Source organism: Physcomitrium patens, chromosome 7, assembly GCF_059467195.1.
Source record: "Physcomitrium patens ecotype Gransden chromosome 7, ASM5946719v1, whole genome shotgun sequence".
Taxonomy (NCBI): Eukaryota; Viridiplantae; Streptophyta; class Bryopsida; order Funariales; family Funariaceae; genus Physcomitrium; species Physcomitrium patens.
Genome location: NC_143416.1, coordinates 3,383,567 through 3,403,899, shown reverse-complemented (window position 1 = coordinate 3,403,899; position 20,333 = coordinate 3,383,567). Strand labels below are relative to the sequence as shown.

Here is a 20,333-nt window from a genome sequence, read left to right as displayed (position 1 = left end):
TATTATATAAAACTTTGAATGCATACATAGAAGTATCTGAATTTATCAATTATTAATTCTAAATCTAGATCTTTAAAAAAAATTAATTGATTATTTGGGTGTTTTTGAAACATAATGTTAATCATTTAAAACCTATACATTAAGATTAGTTTACTATTTTTAGTTGTAAAGTTTTAAAATTAAATATCAAAATAGCTAATATTATTCTTGAATTTTCTTTAAAATGGTTTAAAAATAAATTAGTAGACTATTGATTTTAGTATCTGTATTTATCTTAAGATTCACTGTCAATTTTAGCAAAAAAAATATGAATAATAATATCTTTAATGTAAAATTTTAATTAAATTTTGGTATATGTATATTTTTTTATGTTTTGAAAACCTCTTGGTGTAAAAGGGTGATTTTTTTTTTTTTTTTTTTTTTTTTGAATTGTAATAAGTGGGCATATTGCATTGAAATAAAAGTGTGTAAATTCAAATAATTTATTTATTTATTATTATTATTATTATTTTAAAAATATGCAAAAATAAAAATAAAAATTAACTATTTTAAATTATTTTTATTATATTTTTATAATTTTAAAATATTAATAAATTTAATAATTTTTATCATCTTCATAAAAAATAAAACTTACCTTCAAGAGCATTTACATTTCAAAGTTGCTACATGAATATCGAATATATTATGCAATCACACAAATACTTATAATAAAAACAATTCAACCTCACTATGAATTGTGCTATTGAATTTCAAAATTTCAAAAACCAAATAGAAGATCACACATAATCTAGTGTCATTTTATTATTTTTTAAAGATCTTTGTCACATTTCTACTTCTCAAAAGTCTAAAATTGCTCTCAAACAGAATAAAATAGATTTTTTAGAAACATCATTTTTATGAGTTACTGTAGTATTCAAATTTCGTAAGGAAATTTCTGTTCACCTGTTTACAGATTTTACCTCGTTTATGATATCGAGACATTTGAAGTGTTGTGAAAAATGACAAAATTTGGATCATACAAATGTAATTTGAGGCCATTATTTCAAGTATACATTTTAATGAAAATATTATGTCCAAATCTCAATATTTTCTTTAGAAAAATGAATGTTGACCATTTTGAAAAGGATTTATCCTACATATCATTCATGATTCCAAGTTTTAGGTTAGCATATCACATCTACTTAAAAAAAGTATTCAAGCCCTAAAAATTTTCAAATATGCACTATCCTTTTTGAAGCATCATAGTAAACACTCAATTTTGAATGGGATTGAACCTCGATTTTATATATAGCAAAACGCTTTAAAATCTTATCATAAGTCTAGAACATGCATATCATATATCATGTTTTGACTTTGGTGTCTTTTTGCTTTTTTCTTTTCTTCACCGAAGTCAAAATCAAAGATTTAATGTGTGGGTGTTTTGTTTCAAGATTTAAATGTATTACACATAATACAGTAAACAATCGAAATTTAAATTTAGATTACAAAGATTGCATGTGAATTTTTTAATGCTATTATTATGAGTCTGGCACAGAAAAACGAAATGGCAATTTTTTACCTCTTTTATTTTTCTATTTTGTAAAGATTATAAAAGCATATTCTAAACAACACTTGTTGATACCTTTTTTTTCTTTTTTTTTTTTTTTTTTGTTTACATCAAAACAGTGCAGTTCCATAACAATTTATAAAATTCTGTATTGTTGATTATTCATTAAAAATAATAATAATAAAAAGTTAAAAGTAGAAGAAAAGAAGAAGAGGAGCCATTTACAAACCTTTAACATAATACAAAAAATATTATTTTTGATTGATTCAAATTTAAATGTTTAGCAAAAGATTTGTCTGTTCTTAATAGAAATTAGGTAACTAGTATTCCAATGACTGAACTACGTTAAATCTCTCAATATTCAGGATGACTTACTGTGCTTATTTCTGAAAAGATCATAAATTATATTTCAACATTTTCATCCTAATAAAGGAAATAAGAAAATAAAAAATAAAACTTGCACATTCAATTTTACGAAAAAAACAACAATCAGATAACATAAAATTCAAAGAATATCATGCTTGGATGAAATTTTCCTTGTGATAAATCATGTCTTTTAATCATAGTTTATGAAATACAGAACAGGTATATTTTCACTTTTACAAGCAACCAGAATAACCTAAAATCAAGGAATCAAAGTTTCACTCAAAATATATACAAATTTCGGTTGTAATATATGAAACAATATCATTATTAATTAGCACACTTGAATTGTTATGGTATTTATGCATGTGTGCACAACTTTTCCAATTCATACACAGGTCAAAAATTGAAAAAAAATAAATATACATATATCTATTCCTACAAAGGAGGGGAAGACATGGATTTCAAACAAAATTATGAAACCATCTTATAACTCTTGAATATATATATATATACATATGTGTGTACACACACACACACACACATTTATATACAGAAATGAATAGTACAATGAAGACTACCTCTGAGCCACCAAAAGCTTCACTGGAGGAACAAGCCTCAAATGTGCCAAGCTTATCCATTCTACTTCAAACCACAATATTAGGGTTTACATTTGTTGTTGGACATATCATGCGGCAAAAAAATATCCTCATCATCCATGAGGCAGGCATTGCTCTTCTCTTGGGTAAAGAAGCTCAAAATAACCCCCTTAATATTTAATTGTGACTTCTTAATCCTTTTAAATATTATGTGCATGTTATAATCTACAAATATTAATTAAGATTATTACAAAAATCTTCATATATGTATATATATATATATATGGTGTGTAGTTAAATTATTAACAATAAGATGTGAGCAATTTATTCATATTCACATGTGATTGCAATCATTTTAAAATCTGTGCTTTGGTTGAATTATTTTAGCTGTGAAAACATTCAAAAATGAAAATCAGAATATTGCTTAAAAAAAAGATGGAATCAATATTGGCTTTGAATGTAGCAGTAATGTGACATTAAACATCAAATGAATATGGATGGCATTGCAGGTGTTTTTGTTGGCTTGATGATAACTTTGATGGGTGACAATGGATTTAAGTAAGTTTCTGAATGCGTTTTTAAAAACAATTGAAAATAAAATAAAATAAAATAAAACACAATCTTAATGTTTGATTTTTGATCATAACTATGTACTATTCATGTGTGTTGTTTTACACAAATGACCCACTTGATGGATCAAGTTTTAAGTTATAATTTGTTTGACTTTGATTACTGATTGAATTCTAGTGAGGAGTTCTGATGCTAAAAACACTGTGGCAATTTCTGTGTTACATTGTAATAAATTTCAATCAGGACTTGGATAAACTTCAACAACCACTTTTTCTTTTATGTTTTGCTACCTCCAATCATATTATATCCTTAAAAATTATATATATGTATATGTATATATACATAGTCAAAATTTATACCGTGTAAAAAACTTATGATTAGTTTTCCTTAATTAAATCCAATTTTACACTGATTCAGGATGGAGTTTAAAACCAGTACGTTACTCTCAAACTTAAGCCATCTCATTTTCTCTTATATATATATATATATATATATATACATCTGTATACATATTATATTTTGGTTTAAATCCAACATGGATGAATATACATATGATGTTTATACAACATTGTATTCACTCACAAACACAATAATGTATTTCAAAATTAGAGTCATTTCTTTTCAAATTTTGGGGCAATATGCACCTTTGCCTTTTTAGGGACTATCATCTCCACATTCGTGATTGGGGTTCTATTGTAAGTACTCAACTTTGTTTATTTAATTTCTCATACTAATTAATTAATGTTCTAATTGTTTTTGTTGTATTAGAAGCTCATGTCAATTGCTCAAGTTTGTTTTGATTTCCATGAAAGTTCTTTCAAATATTGTTACAGTTTTTCATGAATCAATTTATTTTTCTATCTATAAATCTAGTTTAAATTTATCGTGGATGAATGTATGGATGAAAATGAAGGTTTCTGTGGATGACAGATGGATGTTTGGGTTCATGGGTTGGACATATTCAATGCCTTTTCTTGTATCACTTACATTTGGTGCTCTAATATCTGCCACGGACCCCGTCACCGTTCTCGCAATATTTAATGTATTCTTCTTCACTCTTGGATGGATGGATGGATGGATGGATGGATGAAACTAATAATTTATGCCTATCTCTCAATGCACTTTTATTTCATGTATATTCCTACCATAACATATATTGCACATGATTATTTTAAACATTGGGTGCTTATCTTCTCTCTATACTTGTGTATGCACACACACCTTAAAATTAATTAAAATTTTACTATGTTAAATAATTGTATGGGTGTTTTGGAAGTGGTGGCGTTTCAAATAACGTAGCTATGAAATTACTCAGGAAAGGACTTTATCTTATAATAAAAATTTGGTGTTATATTTTTGTAATGGATGGATGATATAGGTGCTTGAAGTGGATGCAGATTTGAAGGCTTACGTGTTTGGGGAATCTGTATTAAATGATGCTGTGAGTTATTGGCACCTTGAGTTGTAATTCACTTTAAAGTAATCTTTTTCTTAGAATTTTTTGTGGTTTTTGTGCTTTTTTTTTTTTTTTTTTTTTTTTTTTCTTTGTAATTAAAGAATTTCTTTTTCTTTAATTACAACTTGAAATGGTGTTTTTAGCATCATGTACTTTTTGTGAAAATGAGATGATGAAGCTTAATAATTTCCAATAAAACCCAGAAGCCTCATTACTTATTTTGAAAATTTTAATGTTAATGTGACTAGAATTTTTAATTGTATATTGTGTAATGAGTAAATAAATAAATATGGGTGTCACTTAAATGTATAATTATAATAATTGATCTCTTCAATTTTCAATACTAAAATGATAAAATAACTTACTAAAAACTTCATCTCAAAAACCAATCTCTCAAAGGTTAAATTTTTAATTTAAGAATTAGTATTTTTAACAAAAACCCATAATCAATTTACATACTGATTCTCCCAATAAAAAAATTAAAAATGATATGATGCAGGTGGCTATTGTTACTTATAGGTACATAAATTTGTGTTACATTTGAATTCTTCTGCAATTCTATAATCATGAATTTGATATGCCTTGAATGAATATAATTTTGTAACCCTACAATAACAAACATTTGTTTTAGTTTAATATCTTCACATTTTACTCTTACAATCTTACTACCTAACTGTGTGTGTGTGTATATATATATATATATATATATATAACAGGACATTAATGTCATTTGTTGGCACTACAATCACTGGCCAAGGGATTCTAAATGCAATACTGTATTTCGTAGGGATTTTTGTGGGATCTCTTTTTATAGGTTAAGATTTTTCACACAATCAATTATTGATGTATGTAAATATAATCAAATTAATGTATGTTTTTGTGATTGTTGCAATCAATGCAAATATAACATCAGACATAACATAATTGAATTTCCATCTCATTTTGACACCAAAACATGGCCATGCTCTTGATAAACCCTACTGCATATCAATGCCTCCATATTCTAACATTGTTGTTTCTTTTGATAAAAATTGTTTTAAAGAAAATTCATTCAGGAGTCTTTGCTGCACTGGCAAGTGCTTTGCTGTTCAAATATGGATCCCTTCATCAAGAAGAAGAGTTATAACTCAATTAGTAGTAGTAGTAGTAACAATAATAATAATAATAATAATAATGTTAATACTAACAAAAAAGGCCAAAAAAAGAAAGATAATGCCGTTTTATAATTTGATAATGGTACCCATGCTAGCGTATTATATTGGAAGAGGAAAACACAGACAAAGCAATTTGGGTTCAAAAAAGTTTTTTTTTTTGTTTTTTTTGAAAGAAAGCATAATAGTGGGAGTTTATGTTTTAGTCACTTTATGATGTTATGTTATTGGTATTTTATTAGTATTTTATTAGAATTGTATTTTGTGCCATGTTGTGTTGTTGATGTTTTTCTAGGTTGACAACATTGGAGGTTTGTTTGGTGGTTTTATTCCCATATGCATCCTACATGCTCGCTGACGGCCTCAATCTTTCTGGAATAGTTGCCATCTTATTTGCAGGCATTGTATGATTTTTCTTCACAAAATTACACTTTTTATAATAAAAAAAATAAAAAAATAGAAGAACAAATGAAAAAAATCCATATGTGTAGATGTCAGTGATGATTTATTTATTTGTTCATTTATTTATTGGAATTTGGAGGTCAATGAGAGGTTTGGTTTTGATGGCTGTGAAAAGCATAGAGGGTTGATTATGCGACTTTGTATCATATTCAACAATTTTTTTTGACATTTATTGAACTTCAAACAAAAAAAAATACAAGTTGAAGTGTGTTGAAGTGTGTTAAATGCATGTAGTACTAATCATTTCATTATTGTTAAAATTATTATTTTTATTTGTAAAAATTATGTAGCATGGATAAAAATTAATTACCCTCTATAAATCAATAATTCAATCGAAAAAATTCCACTCGAATGTGAATATGATTTTTTGGGGAGGTACAGCTTTCAAGTTTTTTTTTTTTTTTTTTTTTTTTTTTTTTTAAGCTTTAGATCTACACAACTTAGTTTTGAGAACATATTTCTACATTAGTTGGAAATTATTTATGCATACATGTGTATATACATACATATATATACACACACACATATATTCATTCTTTCAAATTATGAATTTTTTTTATTTTCATTTTTATATTGAATGAGTTAGAGATGAGAATTGCTAAAAAATCAACATGTGTATGTAATTATTCAAGTCTAACATTTACCTGAACCAACTACTTACAATGTTTTAGGGGATGAGGTATTACACAGCTCCAAATTTATCATTAGCAGCCACTCAATTAACAACAAGTTTTTTTCAGATGTTAGCCAAACTATCAGAAACGTTTGTGTAAGTTTGCCTTTCTATTCCTAGTTGAAATAAATTTACTCTTTGACATATTTTAAATGTTTTTTTCAGATATTTTATTTATTTATTTTTATAATAATATTGTTCACATTTTGAATATTAAAGTAAAATTAATTAACTTAAATTTGTTTTTTAGAACTGAACACAAACTCAAAAGATTCCAATATGTCCTTTGAAGTTTACATATTTTTGTTCCAATTTAATATATTACAGATATACAAATACTTTTTTTTATTCAAACGTTATTATTATATAAAATAACAACTTAATAGTGATGTTCAAAAGATACATCATAGATGTGTGAATATACATGAAGTTGAATACATTCTTGTTTCATTATTTACAGATTTATTTACATGGGTGTTGCTATGTTTCTTGAACAACTAAGTTGGCATAGTTTTGGATTTACATTTTTTACAATTGTATCCTCCTATATATGAATATTTTATAAGTTATTTTTATAGATTTTTTCTGATTTATATAAATAATATGTTGCAGCTGATTTTATGTTATTCAAAATTTTATATTCTACTATAAATTTTAAGATGTTTAAGTATTTTCCTATTGAAATCTTAACAAAAAATTCATTTCAATTTACAAGATAAGTTGTTTAATTGCAAGGTAATTTATGCCTCCACTTTCAATCTGTCAAATCATAGCACTAAGTTATTACAATAAGAGCCAATAATTCATATCTCATGATTTAATAACTAATAACATTTATCAAATTTAATTTTCTTTTATAAAAGAAATCTGAATTATGTTCTGGTCGTATACTAACATAATTGGGTTTTATTTATTTTCTTACTTATTTCTAAGAGACTCATGTATTGATTATTCTTTTTTGTCTGCTTCTATTTCAAAACATAAATTTCTCATTGTGATTATGCTAATTTCTTAGTTCAATTTCATTAGTTTGTAATGTTGATCTAATTTTAAAATTTCCTTTTCATGCCATTTATTTGTCAATGCTTGATAATATACAAGCATGAATTAAGTTTTAATTTAAGATAATAAAATTGAATTATTGACTTGCATCAACAAAAGTTTTTGGAAGATGGGTAGGCTTTGCTAGCTACATTTTTTTTTCTATAAAACTCAAACAATAAAATATCAAAATGTTATGAATAATATAAGAAATTATAATATTATTTTTATCCGTTCTACTATCCATAAATTGTTTTGAATCCAATTTTTTAGGATAGCAAATATCTATCCTTGCTCTTGGTTGATAAATCTCAGAAGACCAATCTCCAAAAAAATTCCCACAAGATTTCAACATGCATTATGGTTTAGCGGTAAGCACGATGGTTTAAACATAAGCAAAGTTTGTATTTTTGTATTTTTTTGTATTTTTTTTAAAATGTGAAATAAACTAATGCAAGTTAATCGAATTAATGAATCTAGGACTCAGAGGAGCAATGGCCTTTGCTCTTGCATCACAATCTGTTGTTGATCTTCCCAAAGACTATGGTCGAATATACCTTACCTCAACTCTTTTTACAATATTTTTCACTGTAAGTGATTATTTTAAACATAAAATGTGTTATATGGTAAATAAAACCCTTAAATACATTTATAGTTTTATCAATTATTTCTATAAAAGTTAATATTTATACAACCTACAATTTAAATCAATGGGCTAAAGGTACTCATGACCTGATAATAGTTTCCTATTTTGTCACAAATCTCTTAAGCTTTAAGTGATATATGAATAAAAAAGGACCTAAAACCACTAAGAATAGTAATTCGAATTTTTAAAAGATAAAAGATAAAAAATGAATGATTGACATACGTAGAGAATGTTTTAAAAACAAATTGAAGCAACATTATTATAATAAGAGTTTACTCGTTATAATTTTTTAGGCAAAATGATATAGGTACTATTTATAGGTGGATCAACAGCTCAAGTATTGAAATACCTTGAAATCGAATTTCATGTGAGTAAAGATGATGTGGCAAATCAAGTATCAAATAAAAATGAGGTATGTGAGTTGAAAACAATCATTCATTAGGATAATGATTTGAAAATAGAATAGGCATGCACTCACAATATTCCAGTTATTATGGACCTTGAAAAGATCAATGGGAATTTCTTTAGAGGATTATATGTTATTGTCACTCAGATTTTGCATACGAAATTATTATTTATTTTAATTAAGTAGAGAGTTATAGGCTAAACCCATTACATTTCACCATTTTACGTTGAATAATCCGCAACTTGTTTGATTCCCTAATTGCTAAAATATTTGAATGTAGGATGAGGAAGAGCAGGAGCTTGAAAACATACCCATTGTGGAAAATAAAATGATTTTCTCAACTATTTCTCAAAAACATAAAACCATTCTTCAAAATAAACTACAAAAGTTTGAACAAGCGTAACTTCCATACTTTTCAGTCTGTTCATTCATGCATATGTGAGTTTGTATATACGTGTATATATACACACACACACACACACACACACATATATATATATATATATATATATATCACATTGAAATAATTATTAAGTGCTTTGTGGATTGATGATTCAATCATTAATAAGAATGTTATAGAATAATCAAAAGATGTTTGATTAAGTATTTATGAAAGTGTGTAATAGTTTTAGACTATAACTCTCTACTTAATAATAATTTTATACAGGGCATCGTTTGCTAAGTTGGATGAGAAATACATCAAACCATTCTTAGCACCAAGTAGTTTAGAAGGTACCAAAGCCAACACTTTATTACGATTCATGTGTAGACAGGTAGTAACAAAAGATGTATTAAAATTACATGGATAGTTTATAGTCGTCATTAAAATTATTGAAGTGACTATTTTAATTAATATCACCATTAAATTGTACAATTTTTCTTGATTCTTTTCTTACACCATTATATACATTTCATATAGAGTAATAGTGTTTCAATTATCATGCAACAGTTTTATAAACTAACTTAAAGACATAATTAATAAACTAACTATTAAGAAGTATATGATTTCTTTACAGGATCTATCAGATCAACAAAGCAACAAGAAGGACTCAGAAGAGACGAATCTTAACCAAATGTTTGGAATAATAAAATTGTGAACATAAAATATTTCTGTTTTTTTTTTGAATATTATATTGATTTGTTTTTTATTTTATTTTTATTTTTACATGATTCATTTATCTTTATAGTGTTCTTTGATTTCCACTTATAAACAAAGAAAAAGAAAAGCGAAGTAAAACTTAGGTGCTAAATCCTTGCAGAACATTCCTTATGTAATTAGGGTCTTAGATTTGAAAAATAATGGAGAAAATTTCAATGATTAGTTATTTATTTATTTATTTTATTCCACATTTAAATTTTATTTTTTATTTTACTTATGAATTTCATGGAATTTGAGATAAAATGAACCATTTGTGATACTGAACTCTTTCAATATTTTAAATAATTATAGAGGATAGATTTGAAGTAATCAAATGTATGAGAGGATAATGTTTTTATGACAATGACACTTTTTTGTATTGTAAAATCTTGGATCATTTATTTATCAAACCACAAACATAGGTAACAAAATTTGTTATTAGATTTATTGCAAAATAAAAATCTGTAGATGAATATTAACATTGTAATAATTTAGAATATTGAAAAAATAATTATACATATATATATATATATATATAGAGAGAGAGAGAGAGAGAGACCTTACAAAGAGATTATTCTTTGCATATTTCAGGTCTATATTAAGTCTATATATATATATATATATATATATAGAAACCTATCAAATAAATTTTAATTTTATGATTTTTTTGACTTTTTAAAAATATTATATATATTTGTACCATTTATATGATTTAAAGATTTTTTTTTCATATTTTTATTAATAGAAATAATTACCACATTAATTATTTAAAAAAAGGCAGATCATTATCAAAGTAAAATCTTGCCATTGAATTGTCTTGCATTAACTGATGAATGTATACTCTAATTGTGTGAAATCTAATTTCTTTTAAAATTTATCTAATATTTTTACATCTATTTTTTTATTATAATATATTCTAAAATTAGTCTTCTAACGAAACTACTCAAACTTTGCAATATGTTCCAAATTATAAAAGGATTTAATTTTATAATTTGGAACATATTGCAAAATTTGATGTTGGTTTTGTCATCTAGTGTACATCTAAAGAACATCTTATAATTTATTTAAGTAGTTTATATTTTATATTTTATTACAAAGAATAATGAATATATGTTTTTTAAATTTTTATAAAGTGCTTTTAGGATCTATTGAGTGGTCAAAAAATTATTAATTAAATTAGATTCAAGTAGATTAAAACCTTCATATTACATATGTTGAGTATCAATGTATTAGAATATATAAGTTTTAGTCTTAGTTCCTTTGCTTGCTTACAAAATAATTCATACAAATTTTTTAATAGATTTTATGGCTTAAATAGAATCAGTTTATAATATAATAAAACAAATAATAATTAATAAAGTAATACAGAATAATTAAGATCCTTGGTGCCAAGTTCAATCTAGTAGAATACTGATAATCAAATTTAGTTATAGCTTTTAAATCAAGAAATTAAGTATATATTTTAGAATTTATCTCCGTTCTGAGAAGAAATCCAGAGAAAATCCAGTTCCTATTAATTAGCTCATTTTTATTAGTATGTATTTATGATGGTTTCTTTGGATAAGGATATCATTTTTTATTTTATTTTATTTAAGCCAATAAATCTTGAGACATAAAGAGAAGTAAAAAAATATTAAAAATAATAATTTCAACATCTATATTTAATACTCTTTTAAAAAAATTAGCTACATTATCTATGTATTGATCAATAATAACTTGTTTAAAATTCATAGATAGAATGTGTCTCTCAAATGATATTTGATTGATCAAAACGAGAAAACTTTCCAATAATAAAAAATAAGAGACCATGGGACATTTTTGCCTTATTTTTAATTATTTTAGGGATTTTAAAGAAGAAGGTTCATTGATGTTGACGTGGGCTTTAATCTCCTATATTTATAGTTATGTCAAAGTGATAAATCCAAAAGCCCCTCTAGTCTTCAATATGCTTTTCAGGTCTTCAATATTGTCAAATAAATAAAAATTCTTGTTTTTTTAATATTCTAATACCTTATGTTGATATAAATAGCAAGAGACATATAACACGTTTAAATTTGCCAAAACTTAAATCTCATCAATTTTTGTATTCTATGAATATATTACTATATTTTAATACAAAAATGGACATAAAAATCTAAGTGTCTTTTTTAATCTTTCTATGTTCTTTTTTTAAATATAAATATATTTATCATAATATGATGATTTAAAAATAAATAAATAAATAAATAAAATCTATATCATGCTCAAATCACCTTCCAATATCCATCTATATTACTTAATAGATAGAATGTATTTCTTTCTAGAAAGATATTTTTAATTTGTCTCACTTGTTGCATTGATTTTTTCAATTTCTATACTTTATATGGATAAATTGTTGATATTAATCTAAAAAATCCTATTTTCTAATAAAGATTTAATAAAATATACTAAGTATTTAATCTCACTTGTTGCATTGATTTTTTCAATTTCTATACTTTATATGGATAAATTGTTGATATTAATCTAAAAAATCCTATTTTCTAATAAAGATTTAATAAAATATACTAAGTATTTAATAGAAGGGCTAACAAATTGTACACTTCACTTCTTCTAATTCTATATTGTATGTAGTGTTATTAAAGAATTGCTTTAAAAGTATTGCAATCTATCTTATTTTATAGAAAAAACTTCATTTTCTTGTACTGATGTTATCGAATTTTTGTTCTTGTAATAAGAGTGTGTCATAAGGTCATTATGATTTATAAACCCAGTCTTTAAGTAGAGTAATCATAGAAGGATTATTTAACTTTATTAATTTATCTAATACAACATGCAACTTTATAAAACACCATAGAAGGTTTTAAAATATTTTTAAAATGTCCAAAATATTCCTTCTAAGACATAGAAGAAATTTTCTATTTCCAAAAATCAAATAAAAATTTATTTCATGCAAGGGACAACAAGTAGAATATGTTCTTTTAGAACTCGTAGAAATAAAATAAAGTCTTTTAGTGTTGTAGCTTGTGTTGTTGCCATATCTATTTCTAATGACTAAACATTTGTACAATGAATTGTAGGTGGAATATTAGTCTTAGCACAAAGCAATAAGTAATTCCATCTTTTTGAGAAATATTTTTTGTTTACTAAGATAATTTTGATTACAAATCTTTAGGCTTCTAGAAGTATAGATGATTACACGTTGGTAATATATTCTAATATTAAATTTATATACAAAAAGGCTATGGTATGCCTCATGCAAGAAATTTTTATAAGCTATAACTAAAGGTATCATTTTTTTATTTTTATTTTGATGATATATATATATATATATATATATAAAATTGAAGTATGCTATATGTAAGTCCACTTTGATTTTGTTGTTTTCTTTGTTATATTTGATTTATCTACTTGTTGCTTATTATAATAGAATTTATAGTCCCAAATTTATATTAAGTAGATTCTTTTCTTTTAACATTTCTATTATTACTTCTTGTAGAAATAATATTTTGAAATAGGTAGTTTTTATATATAGGTTTGAGTTGACTATGGATTGTAGTAAATCCATATTTAGTTGAGTTTAGATTTTTCTTTTGGTCTAGCACTTGACGGTTTTAAGAATGTTGCTTTTTAAGATCAACTAGGATCTGACAATCTTTTCTTTTATGGTTATTATCTAAGTATTATACGCACTGAATAAGAAAAAAAAAATACTCTATTAATATGTTTTTTAGCAATAGAATTGATTACTCAAAATGTTTTTTTTTTTTTTTTTTTTTTTTTTTTTTTTTTTTAATTTTAATTTCATTAGAATTAATTGCAATAAAAAAATCATTTATTAAATTATTATCATCTTCTTCTGATAGTATCTTTAATTATATTACTATTATTATATTTATTGCCTCATTCTTTTTAGTACATTTAAAAAATAAATCCATGTGGAAATTCTAACTTAGGGTTTGAGATGAAATAAGCATGTATACATTGGAATCTAAGGTCTATACTTCCATAGTAAAAATCTCAATTGACTTTATGTAAGAAGTTAATAATTATAGTTTCTTTAGTAAGTCTAATATAAGGATTTTGATTGAATTTATTTTTTTTCCTAACATATAGTCTATTTTTTGTTGTAAGTTAGATAACTACTATTTTAATGCAAAATATGGTACAAATCATAACAAGGTTCATAAAACAATTTAATTTGTAGAAACATAGAAATCCTAACTACACTAATTGCATATATCAAAGTACAATGGTTCTTGTTGTCTTTGCTAATGTCACAGTTTTCAGTTTTCTTTATGTTTCTATTTGATAAGTATTTGTTTTAAAACAATACTTAGTATATTAGTTCAATTATAAGCTTTTCAGGTCTCATAATTTAAATTTTCACATACTTAATCTCATGCCACATCTAAGAGCATTCTTTAGTTAATTTGCAAATTTCAATCAAAATTAACCTTTTTAGTTCAAATTTCCCTAAAAATGAACTAATTGAACTCAAAATATTTTGTAATGGTTTAACTTATATTCAGAAATAAAAAATAAAAAAATGATTTTGGTTTGTTAGCTAATTATTCATTTCATTTTTTATTACATTTTATTATAATCATGAAATAGTAGAATTAAAAAATCCAATCAACCAATGATATGTTATATTTTCTATATTTGATTGGTGCATACTTTAAGAAGAATTCTTTTTACAAAGAAAAAATGCATTGTTGACACTTAAATCAAGTAAAGAGGCTTTACAAAACCTATGTAAGTTATTTATAAAAACAAAAAATAAAGCTCAAACTGTAAATAACTTGAGGTCTACAATAACCTTGAACTACTGAATAATAGCTAGGTTGGATCCAAGAATTCAAAATAGTTCCAAAGGGATTGGTGATTTGAGTACCAATTGTAATGCTTGACAAAAATGCACATTGGGTATACCTCGTTATTGTGTAAAATATCAAAAAATCAAAAAATGTAAATAGCATCAAGGAAATAAAAGCAATGGAGTCTTTTAACTAATATAAATACAGATAAAAAGAAATGATCATCAAACAAAATTAGTCTGAAAGATGGCCAATTCACGTAAGCAGAAGGATGGGAAAAGGCCACTTTCTCTCATTTCTCTGTGTAGGGCGTAATGCACACCTTTGTCAGCAGAGGAATAGGTTTGTACGTTCCATCCAATCCTTGAGAGCGATCATTTTCTCATGTCAGCGTTATTCAGAAAGAATTATTTGAAATAAAATAAACAAATGAATATGACGAAGAGTCTGTTGTCCAGGTCCCGTCACATGGTGGAGGGTGCTTAAGAAAGGAATATTCAGGGAGGCATCGCATTCCGAATGACAGCACAGCGGCTCGGTTAAGCAAAGTATCCTTGCAATCACCCTCAGGATATTACACTGATCACTCTCTCCTCGTAGCAAGTGCTTGCAAATAACCCTAATCTATGAGACTATGTATGAAACGTGTGTTAAGACAGGAAGTCATCCGAGTTGATGAGAACCCTCCATTTTTTTTTATTATAAAAATGGATCCTGCCTGAGTGAAGTTTAGGGTTTACGAAGCACGTGCCGTGATAATAATAAGCTCCCACAAGTAGGATTCGATACTGCTGACTTGTGATGACAAAATGACTGAATCTTCAGTATGCGCTATTATTGTAAGACGGATATTTTCCGATGCTACGACCCACGTTCGTTGTGTATGCTGCAGCCATCGTATCAGGTTCTATTATATATCAAGTAGAAGATTCTACTGTACCCGACCGCGACAAAACCCTAGAACCAATATCAGTATCCGTTGCCCGGGTTTCCTACGAAACGGTGGAATGAACCAACTCGACATGGTCCAAAGAATAACATGAGTCCAGCGCATACTGCAAAAATGTCGGAAAATATCTATCAGAAGCTATTTACATGTACAAGAGAAAAGTACCAAATTACAAAAATGCCAGAAGACCTCCACAACAGGCCGTGAGCACTCGGGTTAAGGCTTTTAAATCAGCCAGTAGTGAGCTCTGAAAAGTTGAGCGGAGTTTTGGGCCCTTCAAAAGACAACAAACTGCACAGACCGGGCCAAAATGATCTATTTAAAAATTAAAATAACAATATTTCTTGAGTCTTTTTAAGAGCACTCAATTTCTACATCTAACGTTCCTTGGGGACATGTTCCATGTACAACTCAAGCCCGCGTCCATGCAATAGTTCCACTGATGATTATAGAAGATTAGTAGCAGAAGGTCCATGCGTTAAGGAAAAGCCACTCCGTAGCCTTTTGGTTAGCCTTGCAAGTCAGCTCTAAACCACACCAACCCAGTCATCGCCACTGCTTCCTCGCCACTCTGCTGGATGCACCCTGGTACCATGAAGGAGACTTTAAAAATTGACAACAATCAGCACATCGACGATCAAACCAACCACATTCTACCTCAATACATGAATAAGGCTTCTTGAACATCCAAGAGGTTCATCACAAAAAACAAAACAAAACAAAAACAAATGTGAAGTACGTGCGATGGTTTGAAATTCTTGGTTCAAAGCTGACCCTGTCAGGCAGAGAAGACTGGCGCAGTATGTCTTCAGGTTGAGGCTTGAGATCAACCCTGAAATGAAGCGAGCAAGGAATCAGAAAAAATATACATTTCTTCACCACTACATACAGTATCCCAAAACATCCAATAATACATCAAATAACGCTGCGGGTGGCTGTTCCCAAACCACACCTTATCAGGCACAGAGGCTTGGCTCTGCAAACGCTTTGGTCGGGAATTGAGGTCAATCATTCGAGGCTGATTCTGATGTATGCAACCATCTATCAATAAAGACTCCTCATCTCCAGCAGTAATAGCAATAGCCGGGGCATTACTAGCGTCTCGATCGCAACTTTGTTTGGGTGCAGGTAACCCTGCCCTAACCTCGTCTTCGTGGTGGTGATGGTGGTGGTGGTGGTGGTAATGGTGGTGGTGGTGATGGTCAGGTAGGACTCCATTCTTGTCAGTAGGTGCATTGCTCGGCTCTGCTGGAAGCTTTTCAGTGTCCACATTATCTTCGAATCTGAGCTTTCTAGATGGAAGCTGCAGATCGGGGAAGAGTCATAAGAATGAGCCTTTCAGCGAACTATTATGACCCCACACAGTAAACTGGGGCACAACAGTACTGATCATCCGCCTACTCATATCGCAACTTGCTAATTGAGACACGAATCGTTTTGTCTCTCAAAACCACAATCAGCAAAATCTATAACTCGTGTAGCCAAAGCAGTAATACAAGAAACAATTTGATTGTGTGAATAGTAAACTATTTCAAGATAACGATCACGAATTAGGAAGAAAACGAGACTTTGAAAACCAGAATACCAATGGACTGGCATGCTAAGAGACTGAAGGCAATCAGTGCAGTCCGTACTTGAAACTGATCTCATGAAGATTTAAAGGATTCTAAAGGTAATCACTACACCAATCACATGACGAGGGGCAAGGCAATCACGACTATGAGAGAACACTTGCCTCCACTCTTTGACCCATCATAAGATAACGCTCATGTGCCTTCTTTCCTCCAACGTGAACATCCATGTCACACTGGAGACACAAGGAAGTCCCATCAACTCCACAGAAGAAGAATGCTGCAAGAATCAGAAATCCAGTCAGCGAGATGCACATATTCCCATCACGAGTCAAATGGCAGCTGAAGAAACATTGGGCAATCTTGATCAGTGAGTGACTGAGTGTAACGAGTAAGCAACAGAATAATCAACCACTTGCACGAAGACGAGTAAGAGCAATACCTGGAGCATTTTCACAGATATCACAACGTGGAACAGCTCTGGATTCTGCCAGCTCAAGGCGAACATGCCTGTTTGCTAACTTGTTACAGCTGTGAACCTTTGTATCAATATAAGTGCATGTGTAAGTACTCGGCCGAACAAAGAATCCAGGAAAAATCAGAATTAAACAACGTTATAATTTGATGCAGATAGAAATATGGCAATTGAAGGGACCAAATTTCCTATCCGATGTTTAAGATACGAAACAAGCGAGTTTGGATGCCAGTACTGAACATGACATTGGCATGAAATGAATCGGGATGCAATAAATTGCTCAGAGCGCGATGAATGATCAGACAACGGAGCTTCCACATGGATTCAATGGCTACACCCTACCAAGAAATAGTTCTTCTCCAGGGAGGGTGTCCTCAGCATTACGAGACATGCTATATACTTTGCAACGCGAGACAGAAACCTATATTTCAACATTTTAGTACCCGGTTCTCTGCAGCAAGCTGCAAGAAATCTAGTCATTCACTACGACCCGAAACCAATGGCAAGCGAGGAGATACATTTGAATTTTATTACACAATAAGGCGTTAAGTTTCCTTTGTGGCCAAGATGACATTCACGTTCGTGAAATGTCAGATAAAGAGCTGACTAAGAACCTATCCTACTGAAGGATACTAACATGGTGTAGATACCTTCTCATCGCATTTCAAGCAAAGGGCAGCTTCGTCCGCTGCACAAAATAGCCGGGCTGGAGCCGCCTCACACACATCACACAAGGTCCTCATCTTCGAAAGCCCTCCTGTGTTATTCGTCCCCTGCTGAAGGGCGATAGAATACAGTCCTCTTGAATCTGATCAGTCTCCCTTCCGCTGGTGTGTTACAAAAACGATAGAGCCACCTCACAACAATTGCTATCTGAGGGTCATCGTTACTGGTTTGAACCAGTTCCTCCAATGAGGGTTTTCACTAAACTAAGCTCTCGACACAGAACTTCCCCTTAGTCAAAATGGCCGAGTACGCATGGAATTCGAGCAATAGTCACCAAGACAGCTCGGTCAAAACAGGCATGAGAACAGAGTGTAAAATTGATGCATCTCCGCCAACACACCAACCCGTGATACTAGAGAAACACGCCCATGATGGCATGAAACTAACGACTGCGCCTGGAGCCGTGACTAAGAGAGGATTAGTATTGATGTCAACATGTTGTCCTCGAGGCAGACGGAAGGACAACGGCATCTCCCGAACTCTAAAAGCTAGACCGAGGTTCCATGAGCCGTAACATGCATCAAGCGCTGGGAGCAACTGCCACTACCTCGCTCTAAACTAGCGCTACGCCTCTAATCCCACGCAACGAGAAACGACATACAACCGGAAGCATGTCAAACAACCCCCCCGACATTCAACAAATTCTTTTTTGGCTGGTATCATGCAGCTGACAAGGAAATGGCATGAACCCTTCAAGGGATGGCCAGCAGAGGATGAGCTACACTACAAACGACGTGCAATTAGAAAAAGGGGAAAAATAAAGGTGCCCGATTAGCTGCCCTATTCCGAACACATTCGAACCAAGACAGAGCTGAGCTCTCTCGACATCATAGCCTAAAAACAGCCGGCCATCCTCGCCACCCGCAAAACTCAGAGCTCTCTGTCAAACTCACCTATCTATCGACTTCGTTTGAAGCGAAACCCCGATGCTAAAATATCAGCATCAGTTCCGAGCGGCAAGACAAGCTCTTTCAGCGCAACAACTTGAAGCAAATCGACCTGAACACGCTCCACACAAAGTAATCAACCAAATTAAAAAATAAAAATAGAAACAAGCGCACACACACACACTCTCACTCACACACAGGAAATTTGTCATCGACACGGCATTGACTGCTGCTCGTTAATGGCCCGGCCCGCACACCCAGCCAATCACGGACGGGCTGACCGGCGGTCCTCCGCCTCCCCTGACCACATGTCCACGCTCTCCCGTTTAGCCGCAGCCGCTACACGCCACTGCCGCGCGGCGGCTGCTGACAGAGAACGTCAGGGTAGGGCCCCCAGAACGAGGGGTGGAGAATGCAGTCAGACGGGGTGGGGGGGGGGGGGGCATTCAACCAGGCGTGTGCTTGGGATATCGTCGTTTCTCGTCCCTTCATTGGTCGTAGGGCCTTCCCACACCCTCCCCCCTGTGCCCGTGCCTCGTCAGCTTTCGTCCCTTGTGCTTCCCAGCCACTCATTCGCCTTCATCCAATTTTCTATCATTCATCCGTCATTTCTCTTCCACATCCATATTTTCTCATTCATCCTGAATTGGAATCTTCAATAGTTTCTCATCCATCCATGCTCCTTTCCCTTCCTCAACCCTTGTCAATTGATTGCAGTCCCTACCACACTTTTATACTCAATGAGAATCAATGGAAATATATATATATATATATATATATACATATATATATATATTAATGGGAATGATAAAGCAACCCAAATTTTTATTAAAGCGACCTACCCATCATCACAATTTTTATACATGGATTGTACAAAT

The 20,333-nt window shown here is 29.9% G+C and overlaps 2 protein-coding genes across 9 annotated transcripts; one reads left to right on the top strand and one right to left on the bottom strand.

Annotated features, from left to right (window-relative positions):
* The first annotated feature begins 610 nt into the window (after positions 1-610).
* Positions 611-10,482, top strand: LOC112284500 (sodium/hydrogen exchanger 5). Of its 7 annotated transcripts, none has more exons than XM_073535141.2 (22): positions 611-1,023; positions 1,912-2,131; positions 2,308-2,654; positions 3,018-3,066; positions 3,322-3,381; positions 3,488-3,512; positions 3,688-3,773; positions 4,009-4,120; positions 4,457-4,519; positions 5,034-5,053; positions 5,251-5,348; positions 5,590-5,653; positions 5,981-6,089; positions 6,819-6,916; positions 7,281-7,356; positions 7,536-7,555; positions 8,135-8,232; positions 8,342-8,451; positions 8,815-8,919; positions 9,194-9,312; positions 9,581-9,645; positions 9,930-10,482. In XM_073535141.2, the coding sequence occupies exons 3-22, from the start codon at positions 2,468-2,470 to the stop codon at positions 9,980-9,982; spliced, it is 1,617 nt and encodes a 538-aa protein (XP_073391242.1). In that variant the 5' UTR covers positions 611-1,023; positions 1,912-2,131; positions 2,308-2,467; the 3' UTR covers positions 9,983-10,482. The 7 variants fall into 7 exon arrangements, 6 of the variants coding, with proteins under 6 accessions (XP_073391242.1, XP_090107844.1, XP_090107848.1 ...); XM_090251718.1 differs by having other exon boundaries at positions 1,023-1,162; XM_090251722.1 differs by lacking the exon at positions 611-1,023 and adding an exon at positions 1,171-1,244.
* A 5,431-nt stretch (positions 10,483-15,913) lies between these two features.
* LOC112285039 (B-box zinc finger protein 18) lies at positions 15,914-19,725 on the bottom strand. Of its 2 annotated transcripts, none has more exons than XM_090251716.1 (6): positions 18,493-19,725; positions 17,810-17,906; positions 17,532-17,647; positions 16,749-17,099; positions 16,571-16,628; positions 15,914-16,381 (listed from the first exon to the last, which is right to left on the bottom strand). In XM_090251716.1, the coding sequence occupies exons 1-5, from the start codon at positions 18,583-18,585 to the stop codon at positions 16,623-16,625; spliced, it is 663 nt and encodes a 220-aa protein (XP_090107842.1). In that variant the 5' UTR covers positions 18,586-19,725; the 3' UTR covers positions 15,914-16,381; positions 16,571-16,622. The 2 variants fall into 2 exon arrangements, with proteins under 2 accessions (XP_090107842.1, XP_090107843.1); XM_090251717.1 differs by having other exon boundaries at positions 16,536-16,628; positions 18,493-19,654.
* Between the last annotated feature and the right edge of the window lie 608 nt (positions 19,726-20,333).

What these genes read in the sequence shown, in the direction of transcription:
- LOC112284500 (XM_073535141.2), top strand. Translation starts at nt 2,468, where the DNA reads ATGAATAGTACAATGAAGACTACCTCTGAGCCACCAAAAGCTTCACTG. An exon ending in CCATCTTATTTGCAGGCATT is followed by an intron (nt 6,090 to 6,818) that starts GTATGATTTTTC and finishes ACAATGTTTTAG; the next exon opens with GGGATGAGGTATTACACAGC. An exon ending in TTTTTACAATATTTTTCACT is followed by an intron (nt 8,452 to 8,814) that starts GTAAGTGATTAT and finishes AAAATGATATAG; the next exon opens with GTACTATTTATAGGTGGATC.
- LOC112285039 (XM_090251716.1), bottom strand. Translation starts at nt 18,585, where the DNA reads ATGAGGACCTTGTGTGATGTGTGTGAGGCGGCTCCAGCCCGGCTATTT. An exon ending in GCTTGAAATGCGATGAGAAG is followed by an intron (nt 17,907 to 18,492) that starts GTATCTACACCA and finishes ATTGATACAAAG; the next exon opens with GTTCACAGCTGTAACAAGTT. An exon ending in TGATGGGTCAAAGAGTGGAG is followed by an intron (nt 17,100 to 17,531) that starts GCAAGTGTTCTC and finishes CCCGATCTGCAG; the next exon opens with CTTCCATCTAGAAAGCTCAG.